This window comes from Manis pentadactyla, chromosome 7 (genome assembly GCF_030020395.1).
Source record: "Manis pentadactyla isolate mManPen7 chromosome 7, mManPen7.hap1, whole genome shotgun sequence".
Lineage (NCBI taxonomy): Eukaryota > Metazoa > Chordata > Mammalia > Pholidota > Manidae > Manis > Manis pentadactyla.
The window spans coordinates 92,171,703-92,187,434 of NC_080025.1; the positions used below are offsets into that span (position 1 = coordinate 92,171,703).

Genomic DNA, 15,732 nt, shown 5'->3' on the forward strand with positions numbered 1-15,732 from the left:
AAACCCTAAAGACTCCAAAACTACTAGAACTAATATCAGAATTCAGCAAAGTTGCAGGATACAAAATTAATACACAGAAATCTGTGGCTTTCCTATACACTAACAATGAACTAATAGAAAGAAAAATCAGAAAACAATTCCATTCACAATTGCATCAAAAAGAATAAAATACCTAGGAATAAACCTAACCAAGGAAGTGAAAGACCTATACTCTGAAAACTATAAGACACTCTTAAGAGAAATAAAAGAGGACACTAACAAATGGAAACTCATCCCATGCTCTTGGCTAGGAAGAATATTGCCAAAATGGCCATCTTGCCCAAAGCAATAGACAGATTCAAAGCAATCCCTCTCAAATTACCAACAGCATTCTTCAACGAACTGGAATAAAAAGTTCAAAAATTCATATGGAAACACCAAAGACCCTGAATAGCCAAACAACGCTGAGAAGGAAGAATAAATTGGGGGGGGGATCTCACTTCCCAACTTCAAGCTCTACTACAAAGCCACAGTAATCAAGACAATTTTGTACTGGCACAAGAACAGAGCCACAGACCAGTGGAACAGAATAGAGGCTCCAGACATTAACCCAAACATATATGGTCAATCAATATATGATAAAGGAGCCATGGACATACAATGGGGAAATGACAGTCTCTTCAACAGTTGGTGCTGGCAAAACCAGACAGCTACATGTAAGAGAATGAAACTGGATCACTCTCTAACCCCATACACAAAGGTTAATTTAAAATGGTCAAAGACCTGAATGTTACTCATGAAACCATAAAACTCTTAGAAAAAAACATAGGCAAATATCTCTTGGACATAAACATGAGTGACTTCTTCATGAACATATCTCCCTGGGCAAGGGAAACAAAAGCAAAAATGAACATGTGGGACTATATCAAGCTAAAAAGCTTCTGTACAGCAAAGGACACCATCAACAGAACAAAAGGCATCTGACAGAACAGGAGAATATATTCATAAATGACAGACCCGATAAAAGGCTGACATCCAAAATATATAAAGAGCTCATGCACCTCAACAAACAAAAAGCAAACAATCCAATTAAAAAAGGGGCAGAGGAGCTGAACAGACAGTTCTTCAAAGAAGAAATTCAGATGGCCAACAGACACATGAAAAGATGTTCCTCATCGCTAATCATCAGAGAAATGCAAATTAAAACCACAATGAGATATCACCTCACACCAGTAAGGATCGCCACCATCCAAAAGACAAACAACAACAAATGTTGGCGAGGCTGTGGAGAAACGGGAACCCTCCTACACTGCTGGTGGGAATGTAAATTAGTTCAACTATTGTGGAAAGTAATATGGAGGTTCCTCGAAGAGCCCAAAATGGAAATACCATTTGACCTAGGAATTCCACTTCTAGGAATTTACCCTACGAATACAGCAGCCCAGTTTGAAAAAGACAGATGCACCCCTATGTTAATCCAGCACTACTTACAATAGCCAAGAAATGGAAGCAACCTAAGTGTCCATCAGTAGATGAATGGATAAAGAAGAAGTGGTACATATACACAATGGAATATTATTCAGCCATAAGAAGAAAACAAATCCTACCACTTGCAACAACATGGATGGAGCTAGAGGGTATTATGGTCAGTGAAATAAGCCAGGCAGAGAAAGACAAGTACCAAATGATTTCACTCATATGTGGAGTATAAGAACAAGGAAAAACTGAGGGAACAAAACAGCAGCAGAATCACAGAACCCAAGAAAGCACTAACAGGTACCAAAGGGAAAGGGACTGGGGAGGATGGGTGGGAAGGGACTGATAAGGGCGGGTAAAAAGAAAGGGGGCATTATGATTAGCATGTATAATGTGTGTGTGGGGGCACAGGGAGGGCTGTGCAACACAGAGAAGACAAGTAGTGATTTTACAGCATCTTACTATGCTGATGGACAGTGACTGTAATGGGGTTTGTGGGGGGGACTTGGTGAAGAGGGGAGCCTATGTTCTTCATGTAATTATAGATTAATGATTCCAAAAAAAAAAATACATCATTTTAGGGAAATAAATGATGGCAGTGTGAGAAGTGAGTCAGAATCCTCCTCCCAAAAACACATGTAACACAAAAATACAGCAAATACAACTAATTATGAGGAGCGACCAGCAAGACAACTGCAACAGATGGCTTACATCTGCAGAAAAAAGGAGACCTCACGGAAAAGGTTAAAGCAGCAAAGCTGTAATCCAGCAGGACCCAAGCCCCACCCCAACTCAAGCTCACAGGCAAGAGGAAGAGAAACAGAGCAGGGATGGAGGGAAAGTCTGGGACTGCTAAACACCCAGCCCTGGAGTTCTGCTCTGGGAGCACAAAACCACATGACATGGTGCTCTGGAGATTAGAGGGGTTGGAAAGCAAAGACAGGTGGAATACTTGGAGAGACTGAGATTCCAGCCGCTTGTGGAGAACAGGTGCCCACAACTGGCCACTCTGGGACAAAACCCAGGTGAGGTGCTTTGAAAGACTTCCCAGCAGTGAAAGGGCTGCAAAAGGGGCAAAGATTACACAGAGCTAGATGCTCAGGAGAAAGGACATGTGGACAAAATTGTGCCAGCACACTCAGACCAGCAGGTTGGGAAGTTTCAGGAGCTTCAGGGGCTCCATCTCCCTGGCTGGCAATGAAGAGCAGAGGCCCAACCATGATATGCAACATGCTGCTCCTTCCTCCCGGGGCCAGTTCGCAAACCTGCAAGCCCCCACAATTGGACCAGGCCAGTCAGATGGCAGCCCCGCCAAAGAGCCATAACGCAGAGGTTGCTTGCTGAGCGCTCAGCCCACTGGCCCAGGCAGTGGAGGCAGGTAGGCACTGCAGCTGGGCAGCAGAAAAGAGCTCTTTCTTCCCAGAAGGCACCCACGCTGCACGCCTGTGAACACCGTCATCAATCCAGGTGCTGGGCAGCTCCACAGAGTATACCTTCTGGGCACTAGAGGGCACAGTTTACACAAAGTTATTACATATTATCTGTCAGAAATACAAAGCAGCAACAGAACCTTGTACAAACCAAAATCTGTCAAACACCAGAAAGAGGGCTCAGTGAAACTGAAATCACCAATCTACTTATTAAGATTTCAAAATAAAAATCATAAACATACTCACAGAGCTACAGAAAAATATTCAGAAACTGAGGGATGACTTCAAGAAAGAGAAAGGAACTTTGAAAACACAGTATCTGAAATCAAACATACAATAGATGGATTTAAAAGCATATTAGAAGAGGTAGAGAAGCCAGTAAATGGAATAGAAATTAGAGAACAGAAATAAAAAGCAGCTGTGCACACACAGAAAAAAGGATCTCTAGGAATGAAATACTAACACAACTCTGCGACCAATCAAAACAAAATAATATTTGCCTTACAGGGGAACCAGAAGAGGATAGAGAAAAGGGGATAGAAAGTGTCTTTGAGGAAATAATTGCTGAAAACTTCCACAGTTGGGGAAAGGAAATAGTCTCTCAGGCCATGAAGTGCACAAATCTCCAAACACAAGGAACCCAAGGAAGACAACACCAAGAGATACAATTAAAATGGCAAATATCAAGAACAAGAACAGAGTATTAAAAGTAGCCAGAGAAAAAAAGATCACATACAAAGAAAAACCCATCAGACTGTCATCAGACTTCTCAGTAGAAACCTTATAGGCCAGAAGGGAGTGGCGTGATATTTTAATGCAACAAAACAGAAGGGCCACTAACCAAGAATACTCTACCCAGAAAGAGTATCATTGAAATTTGAAGCAAGGATTAAACAATTTCCAGATAAGCAAAAGTTGAGGTAATTTATTTTCCACAAACCATCTCTACAGTTTATTTTCAAGGGACTGCTATAGATGAAAGTGCTCCTAAGGCTGAACAGAAAATAAAACCACAGTAAAGGAAAATAAAACCACATTCAATTACTAAGCAGATGCAAAATTAAATCAACTACCCACAAAGTCAGTCAAGGTATACACAAAAAGCACAGAATATGACACCTAACGTATAGAGTGGAAGAAGAAGAAAAAGAATTGGGGAAAAAAAAAACCTTTAGATTGTGTTTGTAATAGCATACTAAATGAGTTAAGTTAGACTGTTAGACAGTTAGGAAGCTGCCCTTGAACCTTTGGTAACCACGAATCTAAAGCCTGCAATGGTAATAAGTACGTATCTACCAATAATCACCTTAAATGTTAAAGAACTGAAGCACCATTCAAAACACATAGAGTTACAGAATGGATTAAAAAACAAGATGCATCTATATGCTGCCTATAAGAGACTCACTTTAAACCCAAAGACATAAACAGACTAAAGGTGAAGAGATGGACAAAGATATTTCATGCAGATATTTCATGCAAATAATAGGGAGAAAAAGGAGTTGCAGTATTTGTATCAGACAAAATAGACTTCAAAACAGAGTCACAAAAGGCAAAGAAGGACACTACTTAATGATAAAGGGATCAGTCCAACAAGAGGATATAACCACTATAAATATCTATGCACCCAACATAGGAAATAGAATGCAATGCACTCATTTGAGGAGACACACCACTCATTCAGAGGACAGATCAACCAGACAGAAAATAAGAAGGACGAAGAGGCACTGAACAACACATTAGAATAGATGGACCTAACAGACAGCTACAGAAAACTCAACCCAAAAGAAATAGGATACACATTCTCCTCAAGCGCACATGGAACATTTTCTAGAATAGATCATACTAGGCCACAAAAAGAGCCTCAGTAAATTCAAAAGGACTGGAATTGTACCAACCAGCTTCTCAGACCACAGTGGTATAATACCACAAATAAATTATGCAAAGAAAACAAAAAGCCCACAAACACATGGAGATTTAACAACATACTCTTAAATAATCAATGAATCAATGACCAAATAAAAGGAGAAATTAAGCAATATATGAAGACAAATGAAAACAACAACTCAACATGCCAACTTCTGTGGGATTTAGTGAAGGCAATTCTAAGAGGAAAGTATATAGCAATACAGGCTTATCTGAACAATGAAGAACAATCCTAAATGAACAGTATAACTCACAATTAATGAAAATAGAAAAAGAAGAAAGAGGAACATAATAAAGATCAGAGCAGAAATAAATAAAATTGAGAAGAATAAAATAACAGAAAGAATCAATGAAACCAGGAACTGATTTTTTTGAGAAAATAAACAAAACAGATAAACTCCTAGCCAGACTTATCAAGAAAAAAGAGAGTCTACAAACATAAACAGAATCAGAAATGAGAAAGGAAACATCAATAGACACCAGAGAAATATAAATTAGTATTAGAGAATACTATGAATAATTATATGCTAACAAATTGAAAAACCTTGAGAAATGGATAGAAAAATACAACCTTCCAAGACTGACCAAAGAAGAAACAGAAAATCTGAACAAATTACCAGCACTGAAATTGGACTGGTAACCAAAAAACTACCTAAGAACAACACAACTCACCAGATGGTTTCACCAGTGAATTTTATCAAACACTTAGAGAAAACATAATATTCTTCCTCCTTAAAGTTTTCTGATAAGTAGAAGAGGAGGGAATACTTCCAAACTCATTCTATGAAGCCAGCATCACCCTAATACCAAAACCAGGCAAAGACACCATAAAAAAAGAAAACTACGGACCAATATTGCTGATGAACATAGCTGTAAAATACTCAACAAACATTAGCAATCCGAATTCAAAAAAAAATCATCCATCATGACCAAGTGGGATTCATTCCAGGGATGTAAGGATGATACAACACTCAAAAATCCATCAGCATTATACACCACATCAACAAAAATAAGGACAAAAAGCATATGATCATCTCAATAGATGCTGAAAAAGCATTTGACAAAATTTAACATCCATTCATGATAAAAACTCTTAACAAAATGGGTATAGAGAGCACATACCTCAACATAATAAAGGCCATATACTACAAACCCACAGCCAATATCCTACTTAACAGTGAAAAACTGAAAGCCTTTCCCCTTAGATTAGGAACAAGACAAGGATGCCCACTCTCCCCACTTTTATTCAACATAGTACTGGAGGTCCTAGCCACAGCTATCAGACAACAGATAGACAAAAGGCATCCAAATTGGTATGGAAGAAATTAAATTGTCACTATTTACAAATGACAAGATATTACATATTGAACACCCTAAAGACTCCATAAAAACACTATCAGAATAACAAGATTCAGCAAAGTTGCAGGATACGAAATTAATACACAGAAATCTGCTGCATTCCTATATACTAAAAATTACAAAGCAGAAAGAGAAATCAGGAAAACAATTCCATTCACAATTCCATCAAAAAGAATAAAATACCTAGGAATAAACCTAACCAAGGAGGTGAAACACCTATACCCTGAAAACTACAAGACACTGGTGAGAGAAATTAAAGAAGACACCAATAAGTAGAAATACATCTCATGATCATGGATAGGAAGAATTAATATTGTCAAAACGGCCATCCTGCCTAAAACAATCTACAAATTCATGCAATGCCTATCAAAATACCAACAGTATTCTTTTATAAACTAGAACAGTTCTAAGATTCATATGGAACCACAGAAGACCTAGGATAACCAAAGCAATCCTGAGAAGGAAGAATAAAGCTGGGGAGATTATACTCCCCAACTTCCAGCTCTACTACAAAGCTACAGTAATCAAGACAATTTGGTACTGAGACAAGAACAGACCCATAGATCAATAGAATAGAATAGAGAGCCCAGATATAAACCCACACATATAGGCCAATTAATTTATGATAATGGAACCATGGATATACAAAGGAGAAATGACAGCCTCTTCAACAACTAGTGTTGGCAAATTTGAATAGCTACATGTAAGAGAATGAACCTGGATTATTGTCTAACTCCATATACAAAAAAAAACTTGAAATGTATCAAAGACCTGAATGGAAGTCATGAAACCATAAAACTCTTAGAAGAATATAGGCAAAAATCTCTTGAATATGGCAAGGGAAACAAAAGCAAAAATGAACAAATAGGACTACATCAAACTAAAAACTTCTGTATAGCAAAGGATACCATCAGCAGAACAAAAGGCATCCTATAGTATGGGAGAATATATTCATAAGTGATATATCCAATAAGGGGTTAACATCCAAAATATATAAAAAATTCACATGCCTCAACACCCAAAAAGCAAATAACCTGATGAAAAAATGGGTGAAGGATATGAACAGACACTTCTCCAAAGAAATTCAGATGGCCAACAGGCACATGAAAAGACGCTCCACATCGCTAATCATCAGGAAAATGCAAATTAAAACCACAATGGTATATCACCTCACACCAGTTAGGATGGCCAGCATCCAAATGACAAGGAACAACAAATGCTGGTGAGGAAGCGGAGAAAGGGGAACCCTCCTACATTGTTGGTGGGAATGTAAATTAGTTCAACCATTGTTGAAAGCAACATGGACATTGCTAAAACTAAAAATAGAGATACCATTTGATCCAGGAATTCCACTCCTAAGAATTTACCCAAAGAAAATAGTATCACAGATTCAAAAAGACATATGCACCCCTATGTTTACTGCAGCACTATTTACAATAACCAATATATAGAAGCAACTTAAGTGTCCACCAATAGATGAATGACTAAAGAAGATGTGGTACATATACACAATGCAATATTATTTTGCCACAAGAACAGAAATCCTACCATTGGCAACAGTTTGGATGGATCTGGTGTGTATTATGCTCAATGAAATAAGCCAGGTGGAGGAGAAAGGCAAGTACCAAATGATTTCACTCATCTGTGGAGTATAATAACAAAGCAAAACTGAAGGAACAAAACAACAGCATACTCTCAGACTCCAAGAAGGCACTAGTGATTACAAAAGGGAAAGGGTGTGAGGAGCAAGGGAGAAAAGGATTAAGGGGTATTATTATTAGCACACATAATGTAGGGGGGTTACAGGGATGGCAGTATAGCACAGAGAAGATAAGTAGTGACTCTATAGCATCTTACTATGCTGATGGAGAGTGACTGAAATGGGATGTGTTTGGGGGAGACTTGATAATATGGGTCCATGTAGTAAGCACAATGTTGCTCATGTGAAACTTTCATAAGATTGCATATCGATGATACCTTAATAAAAAAAATTTTTTAAACATACATCATTTTAGAAACAGCAAATCAAAATCACTGTTTTTTTCCTTTTTTAGTGTCTTTGTTTTTATTGAAGTATCATTGATATACAATCTTACACTGGTTTCAAATATACAACACAGTGGTTCAACAGTTACTCATATTATAAAATTCTCACCCCCACTAGTGCAGCTACTATCTGTCAACATAGGAAGATGTTAGAGAATCATTGGCTATATTCCCCATGCTGTACTACTATTCCTGTGACCAACTTACATTATGATTAAGAATTTTTGTGCCCTTTTATCCCCCTCACCCTCTCCACCCAGCCTGCCAACCCTTTCCCCATGGTAACCACCAGTCATTTCTCAGTGTCTATGAGTTCCACTACCATTTTTTTCATTTGTTTTATTTTGGTTTATATTCCCTAAATAAGTGAAACCATATGTTTGTTACTTGTCTTTCTCTGCCTGGCTTATTTCACTTAGCATAATACCCACTAGGTTCATCCATGTTGTTGCAAATGGCAGGATTTCTTTTCTATGGCTAAATAATATTCCATTGCAAAATCACCATTTTTTATACCATGGACTAAATAATAATTATAAAGTACATCTTTATAATATGTATTATTATAATTATATGATAAGATGTTAATAATTAAGTTAATGTGTATGAAATAGTGTTACTTAATATTAATTATTATAATCAGTCTTGACTAAGTAATAACTGTTTAGGATCTTATTTTCTTAAAGTACTTCCCATCTCTTATATGTACCACTCAAATGAACGGGAACTATGGATGGCTACAAAGTGACTTAAAAAAAAAGAAAAGGTTCATTTCCTCAGAAAGATTTTCTGAGCAAACTAAAAGAATACACATTAATGGGAATCCTAAGAGGGACAGAAAAAAGTCTGATGTTATTTTAAAAGTTACAATAGGTATTAGAAAAAAATATCTATCAATATGAAAGTAGGATAGGCTAAAATTCTTTTGTGTCAGCAATATACAATAATATTGTGTATTACTTTCCCTGCATCTCCTACATCTTAGCACATAATGGGTTAAGTCAATAATTGTAAAGTTAAGTTAATGGCATCAACTCCAAACCATTTGTCTCTCTTCATACCAGTCCAATCCATAAGAATTGAAGGCAATTCCAATCTTATTTAGAGACTATTTTTTAAACATAATAGAAAAACTATAAAACTACACTATTAAAGAGCCTCTTGCAAGCTATATTTTTATATATGTATTTTCAAGTGAGTTAAAGAAAAAGTGCCCATTTTCTTCCCTCTGGTTCATATGGAATTTATTTCATTCGAAACAGTATATTCATTGACATTTCCACAAATCATATGAATGATGCTTTGAAATTCTATGTTAAGATAGTAGGAAAAGACGCCGAATTTCTATCTTTTCCTCAAATTCGCGTTCCCACTTTTAATATCTAACACTAAAAAAGTTTTCAAGGTGATCTTTTAAAATACATTTCCAAGCATGATCACATTTGTCTCCCATAAATTAATAGTCAGTGCTAGCAAATTATAAGACAATCTGCCAAGCCATATACAGAAAATCACATTATTATCAGTGCATATAACAGGACTTCAAGGTGTTACATCTTTTACCCTATTTACCTTAGGAATCCCAGTTGATGTTGGAGGAAGAAAAGAGTGTTCACACTGCTCTAGGTACTTCTCTGAGTTTGTTTTCCCAAATAGGAGAGTAACCACAAAACCCCTGGGAAAAAAAATTAATTACAGATACAAAAACAAGGTTTTACTATAATTTAACACATCTATTACCAAATATATTTTTCTGATTTAATAGATAGCCATCATCACTAAACTCAGTTTGTGACTTTGTTAAAGAAAGGAACTGACAGATTTTGTTATGTTCTAAAATTTAAAACAACTATACATCTGTAAATTTACATATAATGCCCGTGAAAGTTTTCAACCAATATATGAGTAAAGAATCTCAGGCAATATTTTCAAACTTAAGGAAAATCAGCTCTCATTAAATAAGAAGGCTAGCTAATAATAAAGGATAAAGACAAACAAGATCTAAATCCATAGCTAAGTCACACACTCTTATAATTTTGTTAACTAATTAACATGAGATATTAATGTAACTTGCCACTATGAAAATACAATAAAACAAAGGCCATACAGGAAAAAAGTGATCCAATTTATGATTTGTTTAAAATAAGCCCAGAATTTAAAAAAGAAATATATTCCAAAAGGTTATTTTTAAAACAATTACAGAATCAAGGTAAGATAAATATGGTTTAGAACTACTTTCCCATAACTACTGACTAAATGCTTTCAATAATTCCTATATTTAAGATTTAATAAATAAATCTAAGCACTACTAAGTAGAAAGGAAGTCCATAAAAGAAGAAAATTAAATTTTAATTTAGTAACTTCAAAAGGATTCAAAGACTGTAGTGACAAGAAGGGACAGTAAAATATTAAATATGGTCAGCCTCAACTACTGAAAGGGACTCTCAAAGTTATCTGTCACTGTACTGCTCTTCAGTACAGGCACCACAAATGCCGGGAGGAAAGTGAACACAGATAAAGTCAAATCATTCCATGTCATCAATTGTTTTTGCTTTTTAAAAAGGCTGGCCTCAGAATTATCAGTAAATTTCACCTATCTCGTGTTGTGTCTCATATTATTACTAAGAATCAAAGTGTTCTTCTATTTTGGTTTTATCTGGTTATAAGCACATTTACACATACAATGCTATAAGCACACTAATAGCTTCAGTCTTAGGTTTAAGTAAAAACAGGTGTTACAAATGATTGTATAACCAAACATAACAGAATGCCATTAAATAAAATGACCCATTATACAGTATCAATAATAAATGACCCATTATACAGTACCAAAATAATAACAACAAAAAGGACCTGAGTAGTTTTCTTCCCAGAAGTTTCCTTTATATTAGAAAAGAAGGGATTAGATTTGACCATAAGCAAAATATATACATTATCAACATTGTAGAGAGGTAACTATAGAATTTAACTCCCAGAAAAAGGTGATTTCCATAGGTAAATTTATTAATTCCTCTCAAACTCGCATGCGAAGTAAAAAAAAAAAAAAAAAAAACCACATCTTTAAAAGTGTACGCAATTTAGAAAACACACTAAAACTAAGACCATGTTTAATTTTATGAAATGTAATTACTTCACTTAAGATTAGTATTTAAAAGCCTATTTTCGCTCTTAAAATTCATAAGACATTAAACTATATTAAGTAACATTAAAGAAAAGACAATCATTCACAATTAGAAGCAAAATAAAAATATGTGACTCAGGAATTATGGTGCTCAGTAGATCAAAATTAAGTAAGCTGGGAATGCTTAATTAGTCCCCTGAGAAAAATGTGGGAGGCTTACTAGTATATAGATTGAAGTCCCCTAACTGTGACAGTAAGTTTCACTGAGATCAACAGTCTGTAACAGCATCAGATCAATTTATGATACAGCACAAACTAGAATTTCAAACCCTACCATGTGAACTCTTAATAATAGTATCCAAAGAGGTTGTAGTGATCCTGCCATACCCTTCGATATTCTACCTTCTCTAAAATTCTTTACATAACTTTACACGTATCTAAAAAAATTTTTTTAATTATTCACTAATAAATTAGCAGACTCAAAAAGGGAACAGTTTCCAGTGACTTTGAAATTCAAGGACTCTTGGTCCTTCTCCATTTCCTAAATTTTATATTGAGCAATTTCATCCTACGGCTCCTACCTTGGTCTAAAAAGCTACAATTTCCTCCCTTGTGAAGTACTGGGAAATACTCTGAAATCCTTCTTCACATTTGCCCAAGGTCTTATTCAATTAGTGAAATGGAAGAAATAATCTCCTTTTCAAAAAAGCATCTCTTCAAGACAATTTCCTTTCCAGTCAGTAAAAGCAGCCATGACCCTGTAGAGAAGTACAACCATGCAGCTCTGGCCCTAACTGGTGAAGAAGAAGTGTAATTTAGGAAGCTCAAATGGCTGCAGATCTATAAAGTCTTCAATCATCTTTATAATCAATAAAGATATTCAGAATTCCATTTATCGACTCCTACGTTTATTTCTTAATTGTTTGAATATGCAGTATCAGATCTAAGCAACAATGAACATACTAAATCTCTAATAAAATGCAGTTTTATGAATAGTCCTTGAGGTAGCTACTCAATTAATTCTCACTTGTCTAACAATCAATGGGTATACTCTCTATAAAATGGCTACACATGACATTCAGACCCATAATGTAAAAGAGGTGACAGGTGGTAGATATAATCAGAAGCCACCCCTTTAGTGTCTTATACAATCTCTTATACGGCAGTTTATATATGCTATTTGATTCAGTTAAGTCCTCTAAACTTACAGGCACCCTCCAAATTTTGGGGGGTCTCAAAAGACTTTTAAAAGAACTTAAAGGTAGTCAGTCCACAAATAATTACATAAACCTATCACACACACATATGTATAATAACAACAAAATGTTCATTTCAACTAAGCTGCCTTAGACTATCTTATAAATAACAAGCACATCTCTCTCATCTATACATTTTCTTGTATAGAAATATTATACTAAAACTACATTAAATACTATATATACTAAGTTATACTAAATCATAACTGAAACCCTTATGAAGGTTCATCAACTCAAGGTAAAGCATAAACACTATAAACCAAATAACCATAAAGAGAAAACTGCAAGAGCAGGTGTTTGAATTTTATAGAACAAAATGAGAACATTCACTACTGGAATTATTACCAACTTCACTGGTTGGAGTCCAATCAATGAAACAATATCTTTTACTATCATCATCCCAACTTATTTATGTTATTATTATAATAGACAAGGAACTATTTCAATCTTAGAGGGAGAATAACACCAAAAGTAATAAAAAATCTTAAAAGCTTTTCAAATTAAACAAAAAAGTTTACATCATTAGAAACTGAAATTTACTTTTGAAGAGGACTATCCATATTTCTACTTTAAATAATACCACTTTTATTTCTTTGGATATCTTGATTTTACTTTTTCAACTGGTAAAAACAACGTGCAAAATTAGCATTCACAAATAAAGCATACTTCCACCTCTCACAGTCATTTTTTTTTTTTCTTATCGAGGTCTCATGGTCATTTATTTCAATTTTGAACAGAACATGACATATGAATTGTAAAATGATCATTAACAATACTTACCCACCCACAAAGCAGAGGATATAAAATGCCAAATACAGTATTACAAAGGGTCCAAAGGTTATAAGAGAAAGGACAATGCCAAGACTTCCCCATCCCCATATGGATAGACTGGTCTGAAATAAAGCAAAGTAAAAAAAAAATTGTTTTAATAAATAAATAAATAATTTTCCATATGAATTAGAAAAGAACCAACAAAATTTTTACAGTTTTAAATTTCTCTTTTTAAAAATCTATATGGTATTGTTTAAAATATTTACTTTTGAAAATGTTAAGTATACTCTTGGAAATTTATCTCTGAGAAACAATACACAAAATCTGTATCTAGCAAGAGATTCAGTACATCAGCAATTATTTTTTAAAACTCTAATGGCAATATAAAGGTACAAGAAATAGTTACACAAATTGTTGAATAATATACTTGTATGAGAAATAATAAAATATTTATAAAAATATTTGTGTACTTACATATGCAAAAATATATATATAAAGTTAAGCAGACTACCAAGTTGTACTTGTTTAGAGTATTTCATTTTAAAATTAATTTCCAACAGAAGCTACACTGAGGATCTCCTTTTAAAATTAAAATATCAAGAAATCCATATCTCACTGAAAATTGTTATATTTTTGCTTCATTCAAATTGTGTGTAGAAATTTGTAAAAATTATAATTGTATATATTCCAAATTCCAGTTACCAAAATTTACTAGGAGCTCAACAAAACATCTCCAAAAATCCTCCATCCTTAAAAATAAACAAAAAAGCCCAATTTCATTTAAAGTGATGCTATATTATTTCAAGTACTCCTTTTGTTGAAGGCAAACTGGATTTTAGCAATTTAAGTCATTATGAATAAATAAATATATTCAGTTCAACTAGATCCTATACCCATTTGCCTTGTACTGTGAGGTATACAAAGAAAGTATTTGTCCTATTCCTGCCATCAAGGAGCACAGAGAATGTCTTATAGGAATGAAACAATTAGACACTGAACAAAATTAATGGCCAAAAAACTATGGAATGGACAATACATGTTGTGGATTAGAAGAGAAAGAACAGTTTTCTTTATTCATTCGTTCACCAGTCATTGACTGCTTTCTATATGCTACAAATTCAAGGTGCTTGGGGATGACACAAGGAATAAAATGTACCCTCAAAAGTCTACATTTTAGTAAGGGAATAAAGACAAGCACACTCTCATAAATGTATATACCTTCATAAATTTGTATTCCAGCAGGAGAGAAAAAAAAGGGATAGTAAGTAAATACATAGTTATATCAGATGGGGTTAAGTGCTATGGAGAAAAATAAAGCATATATATATATATATATACACACACACACACACACACACACACACACATATGGTTGGTCTAAGAAGCTCTACAGTGATTAGATGACACATGAACAGAAATCTTAGACATGATGTATTAAGGGAGAATTTATAATACTGAGTCCTCCTACCCCAAAATTGAACTTTTCCATTAATTTGTATCTTCTTTCTTATGTCCCTTAGTGGAGGTTTTTAAATTTCTTCTTCTATATAAGGCTGGCACAACTCCTGTCCATTTGGATTTTTATTATCCTTTTTCCTCACCACCATCATCTTATTTTAACCAGAGGACAAAATGCCTGCCGAATAAAGTTTTGGCTCTGCTCTCATGATCTCCCTGAATCAGCTGGGAATACTATTTCACTCAAAGAAGTAGTCTCTGACTTCTAGGAGCAGCAAGTAGGCCATGGTGATTTATAATAAAGTACTCTTTACAGAGTCCAGTTCCTCTAACAATACTTTTGCTGACCATCCAGTACCTGATCCACACTATGGTACTGCCAGATGCCCAATTGTGGAAAACATGCTATTTCCCAAGATTTTTTCAAAACCTTATATACTGACTTCCCCTGAAAACTTTCAGGAAAGTTAAAATCAGACTATGATCCCTAGATACTTTATTCACCTACCTTCTTCAGTGAGATTTGACCTAACCTTAACAATATTATTACTCCTTCTTTGCACAGTTAGATCTATACTTGCTAGCCAGTTTTTCAGAGCTAAATAACTTGTTTAAAGACATATTAAGAAGTTTTAAAAATGAAGCCAATAAAGTGGCTATCTCTGTAAATCAAGGAAGGGAGCATGCAATTGGAGGAAAACACATAGGGGACTTCTCAGATATTCAGTAGTGTAATAATACTCAACCAGGTTTTTGCTTTAAACAGTATAAACATAATATTTCCTCTTCTGTTTGAATCATCTTTCCCAATTAAAGAAATATTCAAAAAAAGAATCACAATTAGTTAATGTGGGAAAGATTATTTAATGCAGCAATTAGTTAATATGTGGAGATGCTAACTGTATAAAAATGC

The 15,732-nt window shown here is 34.8% G+C and overlaps 1 protein-coding gene across 6 annotated transcripts in view; it reads right to left on the bottom strand.

Moving 5' to 3' along the window:
• Positions 1 to 15,732, bottom strand: part of SNX13 (sorting nexin 13) — a 150,902-nt gene that overhangs the window by 88,089 nt on the left and 47,081 nt on the right. For 4 of the 6 annotated variants that reach the window (XR_008998504.1, XM_036894459.2, XM_057504564.1 and 1 more), the window contains exons 2-3: positions 13,371 to 13,483; positions 9,786 to 9,888 (exon numbers count right to left, since the gene is read on the bottom strand). Coding sequence is in view for 5 of the 6 variants with exons in the window: in XM_036894459.2 (XP_036750354.1) it covers positions 9,786 to 9,888; positions 13,371 to 13,483 (216 nt within the window). In the remaining variant the exon portion in view is untranslated. The remainder of the gene's footprint in view (positions 1 to 9,785; positions 9,889 to 13,370; positions 13,484 to 15,732) is intronic. The other 2 variants (XM_057504566.1, XM_057504565.1) reach the window with 1 other exon arrangement.